The 20,315-nt window shown below is 42.1% G+C and overlaps 1 protein-coding gene across 1 annotated transcript in view; it reads left to right on the plus strand.

Moving 5' to 3' along the window:
- Positions 1-2,009: 2,009 nt before the first annotated feature.
- C2CD5 (C2 calcium dependent domain containing 5) overlaps positions 2,010-20,315 on the plus strand; it is an 87,087-nt gene continuing 68,781 nt past the window's right edge. Inside the window, exons 1-5 of the mRNA XM_058190220.1 lie at positions 2,010-2,824; positions 10,261-10,347; positions 14,563-14,734; positions 17,578-17,673; positions 19,010-19,165. Of these exons, the coding sequence (XP_058046203.1) occupies positions 2,735-2,824; positions 10,261-10,347; positions 14,563-14,734; positions 17,578-17,673; positions 19,010-19,165 (601 nt within the window). The 5' untranslated portion in view covers positions 2,010-2,734. The remainder of the gene's footprint in view (positions 2,825-10,260; positions 10,348-14,562; positions 14,735-17,577; positions 17,674-19,009; positions 19,166-20,315) is intronic.

Here is a 20,315-nt window from a genome sequence, read left to right on the forward strand (position 1 = left end):
GATGAACTGAAGAATATTTTAAGAGCCCTCCATCTGCAACACACACATAGATCAGGTTTAGGGTTACCAGATTTCTAAACAGGCAAAGAGGAAATGACACAAACAGGCAGCTGGACATGAGGACAAATGGCAAGGAAAGAAAAACATATTGTTTAACTTTCTTGGCATCTGCAAAAAAAAGAAAAAAGAAAAAGAAAAAAGAAATACTGCAAAAAATGTTCTTAGGTCTTTGTGTATGTGAAATTACTTTTTCCACCCTCCGAAAAACTGATTAATTGCAGTAGTTTTCTGATAAAACTTTCTTTTCAAGAACATACATTAGCTATAATGTAGAATTGATGATGGCATTCTTTCCAAATTTCCCCATAGAAGCGTGTAAGTCATGTGATCCATAGATTGGTGTTCTTAGATTTGAGGGGTCTGGGCTACATACAAGGAAAAGAAACCATTTATAAAAGTTTGAATGATGGCTGTTGTGAAAACAATCCAAAATAGTAATAATAAAATAATAATGATTAAAAAAAAAACCTGGGACAATCAAAAAGGCAGACAATAAGGTTTTAAGGTTACGCCGGCCAGATGAAGGACATGAAAACAAAGGGGAGCACACCTCCTCTTTTTCTCGGTCATCTGGTAACCTTAACCACAATTCTGATAATTTATTTGGAACTATAGGATGTGTAGTTCAATAAAAAATAATAAAGGTAGGCAAAAAAAGTAAAATACACTAGTAGTCTTGACTCATTTATCCCTTTGGCTTAAGTTATTTACCAGGTTGATTTTTTTCAGTCCTGGATTGTTATCTGTGTTATGCAACATCATTGTTGTGACCCAGGCCCAAGTAGGTAGTAGGAAACTCAGTGTAAAAACAAACTTTATTCGAACAGCTGAGAATTACTTCATTCTCAGTGTAGTTCAACTAAATTAAAGCAAATTCCTCAGTCCTATCATCAACCTTGGTCCAATTAGGCAAATTGCCAAAGGCCTTTCTTGGCAAAAGTTTGGAAGACACCAATACAAAAATAAATGCAACAAGACAAAGCTATCAACGTTGTTTTCCGGCAAAGAGCACAAACAACGTTGTTGATCTTTTAAGCCTTATGGGAGGGGCCAATCATCTCTTGGCCTTCCTACCGAGTCATCCTTTTTGCTTGAGCTGCTCTTGCCTTCTGGCAGCTCTTCTCATGCGTGCATTAGGAACAGGCTCCTCCTGTTTCTCTGCCTCACTACTATTAGGGTCTGGAGGCTCTGGAGTCCGCACCTCACTCCCCGATGGCCCTGGCCCCATTTTAGCCTCCAATGCAGAGCCCTCATCCGAGCCTTCCCCAGCCTCCAGGACTGGCCCACGCTCTTCCTCAGCCTCATCGCTGTCTGACTCCGTTGCCAGCTCCGCAGGCTGCTGGCGGACCACAACAATCATCATCATCGCCACCAAAAGCAACATGAGTTTAACTGGCTTCATCCCAGGGGTGCTATTCAGCAGGTTCTGGAGAACCGGTAGCGGAAATTTTGAGTAGTTTGGACAACCAGCAAATATCACCTCTGGCTGGCCCAAGTGGGGTGGGAAAGGAGATTTTGCAGTATCCTTTCCCTGCCATGCCCAAGCCACGCCCACCAAGCCACACCCACAGAACCGATAGTAAAAAATATTGAACACCACTGCTCCATCCCTATTAATTTTCCTGAAGTCCCTCAAAATTTGGTTCTTGTCCTGGGGTCAAGGGATCTGTGACTTGCTAAGGTAGCTCCATTGCAGTTAACATGTGCTGCCGGTTTAATCTTTTAATTACTTTTTTAAAATTTTAATTAATTTTTTTTAAAAAAAAAATCAATAAAGGCTTTTTATTCAATTTCATAATAATATTTAATGTGTTTCATTAAAAAAAATAACGTTAATCTTTTTAATCCCAATTTTTAATCTTCTGAATCTGTTGGGGGTTTTTTTTTTCCCCTTTAAAACTGTTTTGTACATTTTATAGTATGCCGCCCAGAACCACGCTTTTCCATTGAAATGGAAAACAAAAAGATGAATGAAATACAGAAACTTTATCTGGTGAAATTCGCAGCGCAGGGGGAGAAAACCTCCCAACATTTCAGGCCTTTTCCCCTCAGGAGCCACGAGAGAACGGCCTCGACGTTAATCCGAGACATCGATCACTCTGGGCTCTTCCATACAGCCTGGTAACCTAGGCAACCACATAACAGGTATCCCCAAATCGAGAACCCCGGTACTCGATTACCAGGCCTTTCCCTTCATTCCTCTCACCGTTCCCTCTTTGGTTCGGATAACGGTTTGAGGAGGGGAGGGGGTAATTTACTCGGTAAATTCCGAACCTTCGGGCTATTGAACAAAGCTTGTTCGGAAACGAACGTGAAAACCCCGTTTATATATATATATTTAGTGAAAATTCTGAAATGATGCACCGCGCGAGCAACGGAACCCGGGGCGAGGCCACCGCGCACGCGCAGGAAGGATTCATCGGGTTCGAGTCGAGGAAAAAGGGGGGAACGTTATCCTGACACTGCGCACGCGCAGTCTTAGCGCCGAAAGCGCGGAGGAAGCACCCCCCACCCACCCAAGCGGGCCGTCGGCGTCCCCTGCGCGCGCGCGCATGCGCCCCGGCGGCCTTGACCCGGGTGCCTTCCTCCTGCCCGCTTCTATGGAAGAAGCCCGCCGCTCGTTTGCTCAGCGGCCGCCGTCGGGGAAGGAGGCGAGAGGCGGAGCGCCAGGAAAATGCCGGGAAAGCTGAAGGTCAAGATCGTGGCGGGGCGGCACCTGCCTGTCATGGACCGAGCCAGTGACTTGACGGACGCCTTCGTGGAGGTCTGGGCTGGGAGGGGCTTTTCTGCACGACGACGCTCCGCAGCGGCAATGGGGAAGAGGGGGGGGGAGTACGTCGTCACTCTCCCCCTCCCATATTTGCATATTTTTGCATAACGCCCGCGAAACTTGTCCTACAGATGCTCACGGTGCTGCCTTCTCCCCTCCGCAGCCTATTCGAGGCAGGGTGGACGTGCTTCACCTCCAGCAGTTTCCCCTCCTTTTTAGATGCTTCCACGGAGGTCGATCCCGGGTGGGGACCCATCCTTGAAATTGAGATCCTCAAATTGGTAGATCGTGCTGGGTTTTCTCCTCCGGCGGGAGCTGTTCCCTGATGATGATGATGATGATGATGGGAATCCAATAGAATTGCCAAGAGTCAGATAGTACTTAATGGATTCCCGTTAAGTCCTACCTGACTCATGGCAATTCTATGGTCCAGGTCTCACCACAATCTTTTGATCTTGCCCTCCTCGACTTACGACCACAATTGAGCCCAAAATTTATCTGAGACGTTTAAGTGGGTTTGTGGGCCTTTCTTGCCGTGGTTGTTAAGTGAATCACTTCCGTTGGTAAGTTAGTAACCTGGTTGTTAAGTCTACCTGGCTTCCCCGTTGACTGCTTATTGGAAGGTCGCAAAAGGGGACCCCATGACTTTGGGACACAGCAACTACGACACAGTTGCCGAGTGCCTGAATTCTGATCACATGATCATGGGCATGCTTGCAAAGGTCGGAATGGTGAAAACCCATCATAAAGTCACATTTTTCAGTGCGGTTGTATCTTTGAATGGTCATCAAATGAACTGTTGTAAGTCAAGAACTACCTGTATTTCTCTTGAGTTGGTTGAGTTGTTTCCATTCCCATTTAATACTCTCAACTTCTCACAAATGGCACAAAGATCCATTTCCCCCTGAAGCTAAAATCTAAAATCTAATAGTTAAAATCTGCGGGAATGTGGCAAGTGAGATATGATGAGATGCTTGAACAAAAAAAAATTGTGATGATACTTCCAGTACTTTCTAAGATTCAGCAATCATCTTTGGATAATTTTTGGAATATTTTCATAAGAAAGTATTGGCGATTCTGGGATTTTTTGAGCTTTGAATGGTGTCCAGCCAGCTGGTTCTTTGTTGTTCCTGTTTCCTTTTACCGCTAACTTTCTCCAGTGAAATCCCTTGGCCATGGACATGGCCAAAATAAGTGAGACAGTTTTGTGATTTTGCTTTCCACTGACATGTCAGATGTTACAAACTCCAGTGACTTGCTTGTTAGTCACCTTTGCTGTCCAAGGAAAATGTAAGCGCCTTCTCCAGCACCACAGCTCAAATGAGTCGATTGTCTTCCTTCTTGCTTTTTTAAAGTCCAACTTTCACAACCATAGGTATCTACGGGGAACACAATTAGAGCAGACTAACCTACATTTGGTTTCCAGGCTGATGTCCTTGTTTTTCCATATTCGTTTCTTATGGTAGAAGCTTCTTATATTTCTTACATACTATCCCTACGTTTTGTATCTTATTTCTGCAAATTACATAGTTTACTATTGTAAGAGGTGTAACTTGGAGTGACAAATACAACAGTGTAGTCCTTCTGGGGTTGAGTGTCCTTGATTCAACCACCTGGAGCAATTTTTAGGATGTTTTAATCACCTTAAAAGCCACCTAGAATCAGGTTACATAGCTGAGATAAATCATGTTATAGTTGACTACCCTTAGCCAGTGGAGGTAGACAGATAGTCCTTGACTTACGACCATAGCTGGGACCAGAATTTCCATTGCTAAGCAAGGTGGTTATTAAGAGACTTGTGCCAGATTTTTTTTTTAGCTTTTTGCCATGGTTGTTAAGTGAATCATTAATTTTTCAAGCATTGCAAGGCTGTTATTTCCATTTCAAATGGTCGATGTGTTAATAAAAAGGGAAGGAATCATGCAGTAATTTCAATGATGCTTCTTATACGGAAGTTATTTTGATACACCCGTTACATAAGAAGCAGGAATTTTTAGGGGAATTATTATCTACTGTGCTGCTTTGAAAAAATAAAATATAAATGCAATTCAGTGGTATGACTTGGGGTAGCCAAAAAGCTGTAAGTGGGTGTACTCAGATGTCTGCATAGGTTATAATTGTAATTCCCTTCATTGGCTAGGAATCATGGGAATTGTAGTAACAATACTTACAAAAAAAGTAAAGGTTTTGGTAGGCTGATTTAAATGTGTTTTGAGGATTATGATACCTTTAAGGTAATGACCTGTGCCAGTAACAGAAATGTCTATTAAGAATCCACAGCTAGAGATAAATCAGAAAGAAATTCAAAAGCTTGAAGAGTTTGTGGCATTGCTGTAGGAAGTATTTGGTAGAGATTAAAGAATTGAGTTTCAGTAGTGACAACATTTCTGGCATCAAGAATGTCTCTAATATTTATTGATATTGGGATGGAATGAAGCAAGCAATTAACTTGGAGACTATTTAAAGTATCTTGGGCTGTAGGGTTTTGTTTGGTTTAATTTTTGCATGCCCTAGAGATTAGAGATACCTGATGGGCAAGGTAAGGAAAAGGAAAGGTAGAAAAATGTAATTAGAAGCCTCTTTATTCCGGAGTAATTTTTCCTCATTATTTAAACATGGAAACTCAAAGGTTGCATTTACATGACATGTTGATCTTACTCCTGGAAGGAAGGCTTAATTTATGGATGGCACATACTACTGGCACGTGAATGCAGAGGACAGAGAAACTGAGAGCCTAGAGTAGCCTTATAAAACGGAGCTGTTCTGCTTGAACTACCTCTAGATTTTTTTATTATTATTATTACTATTTTCACAAACGCATCCACCCACAGATCCATGGAAATGGGAAGTCACTGACAGAAACAGGCTGAGAGGGAATATGCACCCCACTGCTCGTGCTCTGACCCATTTAGGATGAGACCGTAACAGGACTGGATTAGGGTCATACTAGGACAGCGCTAGTATGTCAGCTGACCTATTTGCTCTTTATCTGAGAGAACCAAACTATGCCCTTGCTTTGTCAGCTGTTCACACATTTTTCGAGCAAAGAAATTTCGTAACAGTGTATTTGGGCGAGCCTTTAAGCCGGGAGTGGCCAACCTTGGCCACTTGTGGACTTCAGCTCCCAGAATTCCCCAGCCAGGCATGTTTGCGGGGGAATTCTGGGAGTTGAAATCCATAGGCCTTAAAGTGGCCAAGGTTGGACACCCCTGCTTTGAGACCAACCGGATTAACAAGTTCACATGTGTTACCCAATCCTTATTGCTCTTTAACCAAGTTCAGTTATTTATATAGGGGCCTGCAGGTCATCTGAACCAGACTGGCCACCGTATCCATCCAGAATTGGAAATAAATTTTACTTTTCAGACATTCAGAACTGACCGTTATTCTTAAATCAGCCTGTTTTAATTTGATAGAAAACAGTGGTGCTTGGTGAGCTCTCCCAAAAGGTAAAGGTAAAGGTTCCCCTCGCACATACGTGCTAGTCGTTGCCGACTCTAGGGAGCGGTGCTCATCTCCGTTTCAAAGCCGAAGAGCCAACGCTGTCCGAAGACGTCTCCGTGGTCATGTGGCCGGCATGACTCAACGCCAAAGGCGCACGGAACGCTGTTACACTTCCCACCCAATAGGTGGTCCCTATTTTTTCTACTTGCCTTTTTAGGTGCTTTCGAAACTGCTAGGTTGGCAGAAGCTGGGACAAGTAACGGGAGCTCACCAAAGAGAGGGTTAAAAGGAAGATTTAAGAGAGCCATCTGTTGAGTTCATGTTCTACATGAACTCCAAAGTCGTCTTGGGCCAATATATCTGACTTTCTTACAGTTTCAAAATTAAATCTAGTCCAGAATCAGCCAGTGAATTATAATACGGCCTCTCTGAACCCTTCATCCTGCATAACTGCGTTTGAACCCTGCAACCCCTCTCACAAATACGTTAAATCAGGCTGTAAACAAGGCAAAGCAAAACGGAAACCATTCACATGAATGTTGAGCCGGCTGTGCAATAGGAGATTGTAGGAGCTTGGCGAGAGGTCTGGTGTTTTCATAAATGATCGTCTTACTTCAGATGTTCCTGTATTTTCTGTAGTGCCCTAAGCAATCACAGATAGTCCTCGACTTTATGGCCACAACCGAGCCCAACATTTCTACAGAAGTGTCACGTTCGTTAAAGTGGGTGTCGCCCTGTTTTACAATCTTTCTTGCCACCGTTGTTAAGCGAATCGCTGCAGTTGTTAAAAGTTAGTCCCACGGTTGTTAAGCGAATCTGGCTTCTCCGTTGACCTTTTGTGTCAGAAGGTCGCCCAAGGGGATCGCATGACCCCAGGACGCTGCAGCCGTCATAAATATGAGTCAGTTGCCAAGCATCTGAATTTTGATCGTGTGACCGTGAGGAAGGTATGCGTGAAAAACGGCCCTAAGTCACTTAAGTGCGGTCACTAAGTGAACCGTTGTAAGTCGGGGATCACCTCTTAATTGGCTTCAGAAGAGGGTGGAGCCTAGCTGTACAGAATGCACGCCCATAGGAATAGCAGTACGCCCATTTTTTTTCAATAGTTTAATCAAAGGTTTACCTCACAAATTCAGTCATTTTCTTGTACCGGTTAACTAATTTTCATTGTGTCATATTATATGTTATAAGCCAGGGGTCTCCAACCTTGGCAACTTTAAGCCTGGTGGACTTCAACTCCCAGAATGCCCCAGCCAGCAAAGCTGGCTGGGGCATTCTGGGAGTTGCAGTCCACCAGGCTTAAAGTTGCGAAGGTTCGAGACCCCTATTATAAGCAATCTTTCCTTGTGCCTAAAACAGTTTTATCACTGTTTGCCTCCTTTGTAAACACAATCCTCTCCTACTTCATTGTTTTTCTGTGGGGCACTGGTGTTAAGCTGAATCTAGAGCTTTTGTTGAATTTACAAAATCAAGCATTAGCAAATCTCCAATTTAGGCAATGTAGCAACACCAAAAAAAAAAAAAAGTACGTATACATAACAATGTGTTTGACATTCTTAAGAATCCCCGATCTTGTTTGTTAAGAGAGAATATGATTTGTCTGAATTTGATTTCAAGTATGCTGTGAAGTCCAATTATTATGATTTCAAATCCATAATTTGCTGCTTAGCCTTTTGTGTCAACCTATCAGATTTTGGATTTTTTTTTCTGGTTTTTGTTTCGTTGGTGAGGTGCTACTACATCAAGAATGGAAAGTTCTCTAGTAATATCCTGAATTTAATTATTTAAGTTAAGGATTTACAATTTAGACTTCATAATTTATTCAAAGAAACCGAGGCTGATCAACTTAGTATTTTTCTTTTCTTTTCAAACTGCATTCCTTCCAACTCCTGTTCGCCAACAATTTTTGATCAGACCAATCCAAATTAATTAGCTGCTTTTTCTGATATAGCATTAGCTGTTCTTTCCTTTCCACTGAAATTGAATTTGCCAAATGTCAGTGGATCACTGGATTTTATTTATTTATTATTAATTTATGTAGCCAGCCACTTTACACACAGTATCTCCAGTTGGATGTGTTCTCATTATCCTAAGTTAAATCTGGATGCACCCAACTTTACTGCCACCTGCTAGTGTCTCTGGGATTTGGGAATCCTTCAACATAAAACGTTATTTGCAGTCTTCTGACCTTCTGAATATCCAAAAATGTCGCATTTGTTGCTTTGACACGGCTAAGGATGGCTTAATGATTTTCCACCTGAACATTTAGCAGTAATTTTTGAGATGCTAAGGGGTTGTCTCATGCCTTAGTGATTTTCCATCTGAATTCTTACAGGTATTTGTTGACAAGCTTTTTTTTTTTTTAACCTTTGCTCTTTCCTGTAATTTGTGTGGTTCTGAACTTTTCCTGGTTCACTTATTATATTGACCAGATCTTAGGAAGGGTTGCTAGTTCAAAATTAAGTGCCGACCTTCCAGGCAGTGTATACAGGTAGTCCTCGATTTACGGCCGCAAGTGAGACGTTGCAAAGCAAGATGTTTGTGAAGTGAGTTTTGCCCCATTTTACGACCTTTCTCATCACAGTTGTTAAGTGAATCTCAGCTGTTGTTGAATTAGTAGCACAGTTAAGTGAATCTGGCTTCCCCCATTGACTTTGCTTGTCAGAAGGTCGCAAAGGAGGATCACATGACCCCGGGACAGCGCAACTGTCATAAATATGAGTCGGTTGCCAAGCATCTGAATTTTGATCACAGGGTCATGGGGATGCTACAAAAGTCGTAACTGTGTAAAACGGTCACAAGTCGCATTTTTCAGTGCCGTTGTAACTTTGAATGGTCACTAAACTAACTGTTGGAAGTCTAGAGCTATCTGAACTTGCTTGTAGCCTACTACCTTAACCATTAGGCCAAACTAAACTTAGGTACTTAGTTACTTAGACACTTACTTGGGAAAACCAACTGTAAAGATACTCCTATATCCGTGACGGCGAACCTATGGCACGCATGCCACAGCTGGCATGCATAGACCTCTCTGCGGGCACGCAAGCCGTCGCCCAGCTCAGTTCCACCACACATGCATGTGCGCCTCCCTCTGGCCAGCTGATTTTCGGGTTGCGCGGGGGTGGGGAACATGTTTGAGACATGCGTGCATACGCAGGGCTGGTCACACGCATGCGTGGGGGGCGGGGGTCATGCACATGTGCAGGGGGCAGGGGCAGAGCGCAGGGGGGGGTGCCCCCCCCCCACAGCCCATTTTTGGGCTCAGGAGGCTACAGGGAGGCTTGCTAGGCCCAAAACAGGGTGTGGGGGGTGTGGCCCTCCCTCCCACCCATGGCCCTTTTTTGGGGCCAGGAGACTGCAGGGAGGCCTGCTAAGCCAAAAACGGTGGGCTGGGGGGTCACACGCATATGTACGAAGGCGTGGGGAGCATGGGGGGGTTATGTGTGTATGTGCAGGGGGTTCGCATATTGCATTATGAGTGCTGGCACCCACATGTGCTGGCGCACTTGCTTTCAGCACACGACGAGAAGAAGGTTAGCCATCACTGTCCTATATTGTTGATATCAACATTGTCTTTAAGGCATTGTTTGATAAGGCTATATTTCTAAGGAGTAAATGTAATGATAAACAGCAGAGACTAGAACAGGGGTCTGCAAACTTGGCTCTTTTAAGACTTGTGTACTTCAACTCCCAGAGTTCCTCAGCCAGCAAAGTCTTAAAAGAGCCAAGTTTGCAGACCCCCTGGACTAGAAAGTAGTAGTGTATGCAATAGTTAAGAAATAGTTCTTGTTTTATTTTGTTAAGAAAACTAAAATTAATAATAACTTGGCCCATTCCACTGAATGGGAAAGTGATGTGCCCATTAAGAAATTAGGCTCTTGAAAAGCCTTGCATAATATTGTTTTAAGAAATATTGTGAATGGAATAAAATGCAAAGACAGAAATGATTTTGTTTTTAATTTGTCATATATTTTTATATTTTTCAGGTAAAGTTCGGAAACACTACATTTAAGACAGATGTCTATCCCAAATCTCTCAATCCTCAGTGGAACTCAGAGTGGTTTAAATTTGAGGTAAATAGACAAGGGCATACACAAGCACACATTCTAATAAATAGGATTTATCGATAGGCTCAAAGGCAAAATTATTATGAGTCTGGCAAACCCAATAGTAAATATGTGTGTGTGTGTGTGTGTGTGTGATCAGTTTCTGAATATATATCAATATCTGCAAGCTATCCTGATCTTTTTCAAGAGAATGATGCAAGCTAGTACTTTACTATGGTATTTTAGATATGTGAAAAACACTCCATTTCTGGTGCTTTTTTCTGGACCAAAAATGCACATTGAGGAATGGAGGGGAAATGAGAAGACAGGAGAGACATCTGTTGAAGTGGCTAAGAAAAAATAAGAAAAGAAAGAGACTAGGAAGATGGAGCAGGTAGGCTGGTTGGATAATGTCCTTGACTTAAAGAGGGCCCACTCCTCCTCCCCCTCCTCCTCCTCCTCCTCCTCCCCTTTCCCCAGGCCTTCCTTCCTCCCTCTTATTTTGTACTTGAAGTCAAGTGAGGATTTGACAGTGGCTAAGTGTCTCTGGAGAATCTCAGTCGTCCTGGTCATGGTTGTCCCAAAAAATTCTTTTTCAAAAGGCAACTGAGCTTTTTAAGGTTTTCCTTGAAGACATTTCGTTTCTTATCCAAGAAGCTTCTTCAGTTCTGACTGACAGTTCAGTTCTGGCAGTTTCTCATCCAGAAGCTTCTCGGATGAGAAGCAAAACATCTTCAAAGAAAAACAAAGAAAATTTAATTGCCTTTTGAAAAAGCCTCTTTGGGACAGTGGCCAAGGTGAAGCAGAGAAAGAAAGACCCAGGGAAAATTGTGAGGAAAAGTCAGACTTCCCATTTACAGTTTGGCTAGGCCTTGCCTTTCCCTCCTTCCCACCCCTTAGTTGGCACCATAATGGGAGGTAGAGAGAGTGAAGAACATTGAAAATTCAATAGACGGGATACCACACAGAGATCATATAGAGACGGGGAGAGAGGAGTGAGGTGATACTACCTTTGGCCTACTCATCTTCTCCATAGGGCTTTTCCAGATACTGTCTCTGCCAAAATCTGGAAGAACCAGATATTGTGTAGTTTTGTTTTATCAGATTACACTTTGCCTGGAATGATTGGGCAAAACCTCTGTATTCATTTGTGGTCTGAAACAAAACCAACTTCTATTGTTCATGTGTACCTATAAAATAGAATAGAATAGAATTTTTTATTGGCCAAGTGTGATTGGACTCACAAGGAATTTGTCTTGGTGTATATGCTCTCAGTGTACATAAAAGAAAAGACACGTTCATCAAGAATCATAAGGTACAACACTTAATGATAGTCATAGGGTACAAATAAGCAATCAGGAAACAATATCAATATAAATCGTAAGGATATAAGCAACAAAGTTACAGTCAGACAGTCATAAGTAGAAGGAGATGGATGATGAGAATGATGAGAAGATTAATAGTAGTGCAGACTTAGTAAATAGTTTGACAGTGTTGAGGGAATTATTTGTCTAGCAGAGTGATGGCGTTCGGGAAAAAGCTGTTTTTATGTCTAGTTGTTCTGGTGTGCAGTGCTCTGTAGCGTCGTTTTGAAGGTAGGAGTTGAAACCGTTTATGTCCAGGATGTGAGGGTCTGTAAATATTTTCCCAGCCCTCTTTTTGACTCATGCAGTATACAGGTCCTCAATGGAAGGCAAGTTGGTAGCCATTATTTTTTCTGCAGTTCTAATTATCCTCTGAAGTCTGTGTCTGTCTTGTTCGGTTGCAGAACCAAACCAGACAGTTATGGAGGAGCAGATAACAGACTCAATAATGCCTCTGTAGAACTGGATCAGCAGCTTCTTGGACAGTTTGAGCTTTCTGAATTGGTGCAGAAAGAACATTCTTTGTTGTGCTTTTTTGATGACGTTTTTGATGTCTGTAAGACCTCTGTATTCATTTGGGATCTGAAACAAAACCAGCTTCTGTTGTGCATGTGTACCTCTAAATGTTTTATGTCTTAATTTGCTTGCCATACTTGGAAATGTCACAGAGTTTGGTAAAGAAAAACGTTTTGGAAATGTATGGAAGGTTAAAGAAAAATACATTTGTGAGGGAAAAGGAACAGGATGTGGAGGAATATAAACGAGAGGAAATTCGTATTTATAAAAGGTTAAACTTTTCATCTCTGAAAATCCTACCCAGATGCTTTTTGTAGAAGTTGTGATCTGGTGGAAAAATGGGGCATGATATAGAGTCGTTTGCAATGATTTGGTTCAGCGGTGAGCCTGCCCATTGGAGAGGACTAGTCTTGCTCCCATATCTCAGAGAAGCAAAAGGTTGTGGGAAGATTAATTTAGAGTTATCTGAAGAAGCCTCGGGGTTAATCATATCCTTCCCCTAAACCTCCAGGTTTAGTGGTGTGATTGTTATTATTATTATTATTATTATTTATTTGATTTTTATACCGCCCTTCTCCCGAAGGACTCAGGGCGGTGTACAGGCAAAGGTAAAAAACAAGCAAAACAATATACAATTTAAAATGCAAATTAAAAAACTTATTTTATAATTGGCCTAAAAAGTTTAAAATATATAATAAACTAAAACCTCATTTAAAATTATTAATAGAAAATTTAAAATCGATAAAATTTAAGCCAGCCCCGCGCGAATGAAAAGATGTGTCTTCAGTTCGCGACGGAAGGTCCGAAGGTCAGGTATTTGGCGTAAACCCGGGGGAAGCTCGTTCCAGAGTGTGGGAGCCCACACAGAGAAGGACCTTCCCCTGGGGGCCGCCAGCCGACATTGCTTGGCGGACGGCACCCTGAGAAGTCCCTCTCTGTGAGAGCGTACGGGTCGGTGGGAGGCATGCGGTAACAGCAGGCGGTCCCGTAAGTACCCAGGCCCTAAGCCATGGAGCGCTTTAAAGGTCGTAATCAAAACCTTAAAGTGCACTCGAAAGGCCACAGGTAGCCAGTGCAGTCTGCGCAGGAGCGGTGTTACGTGGGAGCTACGCGTAGCTCCCTCTATCACCCGCGCAGCTGCATTCTGGACTAACTGAAGCCTCCGAGTGCACCTCAAGGGGAGCCCCATGTAGAGAGCATTACAGTAATCCAAGCGAGAGGTAACGAGCGCATGAGTGACTGTGCACAAGGCATCCCGATCAAGGAAGGGGCGCAACTGCCGAACCAGGCGAACCTGGTGGAAGGCCCTCCTGGAGACGGCCGTCAAATGATCTTCAAACGACAGCCATTTGTTAGAAGTGATCATGTGCATTTACTTCTGTTTTCAGCTTGCCAGTAGCTTTCAGAGCTTGGAACAACTTTCTTTAAAAGCTCCTATTTTGTGCTGCAACTAGGCTGTGCAACATGAATTATTGCAGAATCATAGGGATTTCAAGAGTATTCCAGTTCTAGGTTTCAGTTGCTTCTGATGGAAAGATCCTGTTTGAACTGAACATCAACCCGTCATTTAAGCTCTCTGCTTAGGTCAAAGCTGTGTCTTAAGTGCAAAAAAAAAATGGTTTGCATTAGAATTTATGCATGACCTTGTGACGTGGGACCATTCGACCATGACTAAACACCAACATAACTAATCACCCTGTGGTTTCATGTAGTTAAACTGCGCATTGTATGAATAAGCTGAAAGCAGAAAGCAGAGTCGGATGTTACTTGTTTAGACAAACTACCGTACTTTTCGGAGTATAAGACACACTTTTTCCCCCCTAAAAGAGGGTGGAAATGTCAGTGCATTTTATAGACCAGGGGTCTCCAACCTTGGTCCTTTTAAGACTTGTGGACTTCAACTCCCAGAGTCCCTCAGCCAGCTTTGCTGGTTGAGGGACTGGGAGCTGAAGTCCACAAGTCTTAAAGGGACCAAAGTTAGAGACCCCTGTTATAGACTGAATATATCCCCCCCACCATGCATTCTGTTTTTCGCAAAAATGGGATGAGCAGAGGGTTTGGGAGGCCTGCAAAGTGCTCCTGGCGGCCAGGGAGGGCAAAAACAGGATGCATGGGGGTTCGGGAGGCCAAAAACGGGGCCCATTTTTCATGAAAACGGGATACACAGAGGGTTTGGGAGGCCTGCCGAGTGCTCCTGGAGGCCGGGGAGGGCAAAAACCAGAGGTACAGAGGCCAAAACCCTTTTCTTTTCTTGTTTTCCTCTTTGAAATCTTGGTGCGTCTTACCAAAAAATATGGTATAAACAGGTATTGCTCAGTTTGGTAAAATGTTGAAGCTTCATTATATTTCTTCTGTCTTCTAGGTGGATGATGAAGATCTGCAGGATGAGCCTCTACAGATAACCGTCCTTGATCATGATACTTACAGTGCTAATGATGCTATTGGAAAGGTTTACATTGATATTGATCCTCTTCTCTACAGTGAAGCAGCTACAGTTATTTCGGGCTGGTTTCCAATTTACGATACCATACATGGTGAGACTGTCAGTCGTTATAAAATACAGGAAGTCCTCGGTTTAGAACCTTAATGGAGTCTGCCCATTGTGGTCGTAAGGCGTGAAGGTCTTAAAGCGGGTCATCGTGACCAACTTGATTTTACGACTTGCTTTGCGGTGTTTGTAAATGAATCACCATAGTTGTTAAGTGGATCTGGAGCCATTATGCGGTCATTAAGTGAAGCGATTGCTTTCTACAAGGTGTTTTTGCCAAAAAAGAGAAATAAACGCTGGCTTTCTATAAGAACATGGCAAATTGCAGTCCCATGACTGTGAGACACCGCAAACAAGCATAAATGCAGGCCGGCTGTAATGAGAGGGGACAGCAGTCGGAATTCAGTACCGGATTGTAAAAACCATTTGGGGATCCATCATAACTTCAAACAGTTGTTAAATGACCGATCATAAATCAAGGACTACCTGTATTTTTATTAGACAAAACTTGCATAAGCTTTGTCGGAATAATTGGAAATGGGAGTGGGGAAGAGAGAGAAATATTTGTATAGTTCTCTAAAAAAAAATACATTTTCCTTTAGTTCTTTTTCTACCTGCTGCAGGTATTGTTATTTTTAAATCTTGATCTTTTCTAAAGAGATTTTATGTATAATTGTCCTGCATTTTTCTTTTGTAAAGACATCAATAATCTTAGCAGGAAAAATATGATCGTGTGAATGAGAATTCAGGCCAAAAACTGATTTCTGTTCGTTCTTGGATTCTTAAGGTTCAAACTGTGTTCTTTAAAAGGCCTCTTTCTTTTTTCCAAAGACTTGCTTTTAAGAATATATTTATGGATGCATCGTGTGTCAATTTCTCCATGTAGTATCAGATGTAAGTTACGGTATAAGCTCAAATCCTTTCCAGAATTTGTAGGACAGAACATAGGGTCATTAAAGCTGTCCCCCAGCCAGCTTTCTGATGGACCTGTTGACTCCTTCTTATGTTTCATGAGTCTGGAGTTCAAACACTGGTGAGCAAACACAATAAAAGAAGGAGATTTAAATAACATTGACGTAACATAACATAACAACAGAGTTGGAAAGGACCTTGGAGGCCTTCTAGTCCAACCCCCTGCCCAGGCAGGAAACCCTACACCATCTCAGTCAGATGGTTATCCAACATTTTCTTAAAAATGTTCTTAAACATTGCAGTTAAGACACAGTGGTTGGAGGGTTCTCCTGTAGCTATAATAAAGTTCTTGCGGTACTCTCAGTTCTTCATTTAATACCATGTTTTTCGGACTATAAGATACACCGGAGTATAAGATGCACCTAGATTTCGAAGAGGAAAACAAGAAAAACAATAGTTTTTGCTCTCCGCGCATCCAGTTTTTGCCCTCCCCGGTTCCCAGGCGCACTCTGCAGGCCTCTCAAATCTTCTACGCATCTGTTTTTTTGGCCTCCTGAACCTCCCATGCATCCGGTTTTTGCCCTCCACAGCCCCCAAGAGCACCCTACAGGCCTCCCAAACCCTCTGCATGTCCCATTTTTGCAAAAAACAGGCTTGTTTTTGGCCACCCGAACCCCCCACCCATCCTGTTTTTGCCCTCCCTGGCCCCCAAGAACACTCTGCAGGCTTCCTAAACCCTCTGCGCATCCCGTTTTTGTAAAAAACGGGCCCTTTTTTGGTCTTCCGAACCCCCCATGCATCCGGTTTCTGCCCTCCCCCACTCCCAGGAGTACTCTGCAGGCCTCCCAAACCCTCTGCATGTCCCGTTTTTGCCAAAAACTGGACACGTAGGGGGTTTTCGGGGGGCCAAAAACAGGGCCGTATTTGGTCTATAAGACCCACTGACATTTCCATCCAATTTTTTTTGTGGGGGGGGGGGGGAAGTGCGTCTTATAGTCCGAAAAATACAGTATATATTTCCAGGATAATTAGTTTCCAAGAAGCTTTAATGCACCAAATGTTCAGCGTTGTTTGTCTGTTTATTAAATTTATAGGCCACTCATCTCACTATCAAGCACCTCTATCATAAAATAATAGCATAAAACAATTTGAAATATTGAAAACATTAAGCATTAAAAGTTAAAACTGTAAAATTACAACAAACTGGAGAAAAAAGACCAAAACATAAATGAAGTGAAGGTGGGATCTTCTCCTAATTTACTAACCACCTTCAGAATGGGAGGTCGCCATCTGTGTCACAAGCCCAGAGGCAAGTTTTCAGGTCCTTTTGGTAGGCCAAGAGGATGGAGAGGACCCTCACCTCAAGGGACACAATGTTCCAGAGGTTTTTGAGCAATGGTAGAAAAGGCTGTTCTGGATTCTGCCAGTAAAAAATTCCTTGACAGGCTCCAGTTTTTGGCAAAAACACGCCATAACAAACAATAGCCCTTAGACATTTACTGCTCCATAGTGCTTTGTGGCCTTCTCTGAGCGGTTTACAATCTCAGCATATTGCTCCCAACAATCTGGGTCCTCGTTTTACCGACCTCAGAAGGATGGAAGGCTGAGTCAACCTTGAACCGGTCAGAATTGAACTACAGGGTTGGGTGGAGTTAGCTTCCAATTCTAACCACTGTGTCACCATGACAACAGGTTTGCTTAATGACTGCCATGTTCGCTTCACAACCACTACAGAAAGGGTCATAAAATCAGTTTAGTTACATAGATGACCTGCTTTACAACTCTCATAAAGGTCACACTCCATTATGGTCATAAGTTGAGGACTAGCTATATTACATTTTGAGAAGCTTATTTTCTGTTTGAAACTGTATCTGTGTTAGGGTTTAGAATGTTATGGCTTCAATCAGGTAACTTGGATAGTCAGTTTTTGTATTCTGATGTAAATTCTCATCTTGTTGCTTTTATTTTCACATCCAGGTATACGTGGGGAGATCAATGTGATGGTGAAGGTAGACCTCTTTAATGATTTAAACCGATTTAGACAATCGTCATGTGGAGTAAAATTTTTCTGCAGTAAGTCAAAGAACACTTTTTTTTGTATATGAAAAACGAAAGAACCAGTGAACCAATTCAGACTATTTAAGATGAACAGTCTTTAGGTTTCTTTGGATGTTCCCAAATAGATTCCTCTGTTGCAGCATTCTTTGATAATTCTTATTAGTGCACAATAGCTGCCAGAATTGACTGGTTATTGCAGGGTTTCTGTATCTTGGCAATTTTAAAATGTGTGGACTTCAGCTCCCAGAATTCCATAGCTGGCTTTATTGGGTCCTCTCTCATTTGTTACAACTCTCTTTGCTCGTAATGAGAGTACTTTTGATTCAACTTTTGTTCTCATTCTGAGATCATCTTCTGATAGTCTACCTCGGGGGTGTCAAACTGGCGGCCCGTGGGCCGGATGTGTCATGCACAGGCCACACCCACCCCAGTTCTGCAAGGGGGAAAAAAGCCACGATTCGTCACGTGACGGCAATGTGACGCGGCGAGTTTGACACCCGTGCTTTACCTCAATTGCCTTCTCTTCCAAACATCCTGTTTGGCAGAGGTGCACAACTTCGCAACAATGCAACATAAACTTTTCTGTTTAATGTATTTATTTATCATTATTAATATAAATTTATTGGGAATTATTATTTTATTATTATTTATTATTATTTATTGAATTTTTATACCGCCCTTCTCCCGAAGGACTCAGGGTGGTGTACAGCCGGAGATAAAATACAAAGTATATACAATTAAAAACAAATTAAGACATAGCAAAATTACAAAACGGCTAATGATTAAAATTAAATTTAAAATATTTAAAAATATTAATAAAACCCCAATTTAAAATCAAATTATTATGCCAGTCCCGCTAGAATAAATAAGTATGTTTTTAGCTCACGACAGAAGGTAGGGGACGCGGTGGCTCAGGGGCTAGGACGTTGAGCTTGTCGATCGAAAGGTCGGCAGCTCGGTAGTTCGAATCCCTAATGCTGCCGTGTAACGGGGTGAGCTCCTGTGACTTGTCCCAGCTTCTGCCAACATAGCAGTTTCGAAAGCACGTAAAAATGCAAGTAGAAAAAATAGAGACCACCTTTGGTGGGAAAGGAACAGTGTTCCGTGCGCCTTTGCGGTTGAGTCATGCGGGCCACATGACCACAGCGACATCTTCTGACAGCACTGGCTCTTCGGCTTTGAAATGGAGATGAGCACCGCCCCCTAGAGTCGGCAACGACTAGCACGTATGTGCGAGGGGAACCTTTACCTTTACCTATTGGGAATGTGGGGCTCCCTTGAATCAAAATTGCAGCTTCTCCATGAATTATTTTCACTGATTAAATATAAGTCATACTATATCTTCCAACAGCTACGTCTATTCCAAAGTGCTATAAAGCCGTAATTATTCATGGATTTGTAGAAGAACTTGTAGTTAATGAAGATCCAGAATATCAATGGATAGACCGAATCCGTACACCAAGAGCATCAAATGAAGCCAGGCAAAGACTTATTTCATTAATGTCAGGTAATTTTAATTTTTTTAAAAAAATTGGGGTACAAGTAAGAACTGTTGCGCATTTTAATGAGTTGTTTGTATTATTTAATTTATACTGTATATTGTGGTAGGCATAATGGATGTTGTAAAGGCAGTGAAATTGCTTTTACATTTCTAGCTAAGAATCTGCCCACAGAAAAATTACCCAAACAAGTAATTGGGTAAGCATTTTACCTGTTAACATATAACTTAATCCAACAATAATTTACAAACAGATGGTGGTGATTTTGAGTCTGATCTGAAACTGTAGTTAAAGTCCCAAAGCAGCCACGTAATCTCTGGCATGTTGGAATTTCAAAGGTCCCTTTGTATTGTTGAACTATGTAAATGTACATCGCAGGATGATAAATTTAGGCGCTGAAATGAACAACTGAGCTCAGCCATTAAATTTATGGATTCCTTTTCATCCAATTGGAAGCTAATCCAGTCCATAGTTCTAAGATAGGAATCATTGAGTTCCCTGGGTCTACAGGTTTGTTTATTTTAAAAATTTATCCCGGAATTATAGATGGCTAACCATGAGCTCAAATTTTAGCAAAAAAATAAAAATAAAATAAAGTTTATAAGAATTGGGGGAAAAAATGCATGTATCTGAACACCTAGAACTAGTGCACAAATAAAAAAAACATGAAAATGCCGCAAAATAAATTACATTCAGTTAAAGTCATGTATACAAAAGCACATACATAAAGGAAAAAAAGGAGAAAAAATAATATTTTCGCAGAGAAGACCTAGGCGTATTTAAGATGACAAATAGGTGCTTTAAGACAGGGGTCTCCAACCTTGGCAACTTTTAAGACTTGTGGACTTCAACTCCCAGAATTCCTCAGCCAGCTTTGCTTTGCTGAGGAATTTTGGGAGTTGAAGTCCACAAGTCTTAAAGTTGCCAAGGTTGGAGACCCCTGCTATAAGAAATGCCTCTTGAGAGCAGTGAGAACATTCCTGAAAGTAGGTGCTTTCTGCTTGGAAACAACCCTTGTGTGAGTATCCTGGAGGAGACTTAGTCAACGCAAAAGGGGAAAAAAAAAGATTTGCCAGAATTCTTAGCCTGAAGTTACCTTGAACCATATATGACAAAAATAGAAGCTTGAATGAATCTGGCTTAATAATTACCAGCCAT

The sequence above is a fragment of the Ahaetulla prasina genome, chromosome 7 (assembly GCF_028640845.1).
Source record: "Ahaetulla prasina isolate Xishuangbanna chromosome 7, ASM2864084v1, whole genome shotgun sequence".
Lineage (NCBI taxonomy): Eukaryota > Metazoa > Chordata > Lepidosauria > Squamata > Colubridae > Ahaetulla > Ahaetulla prasina.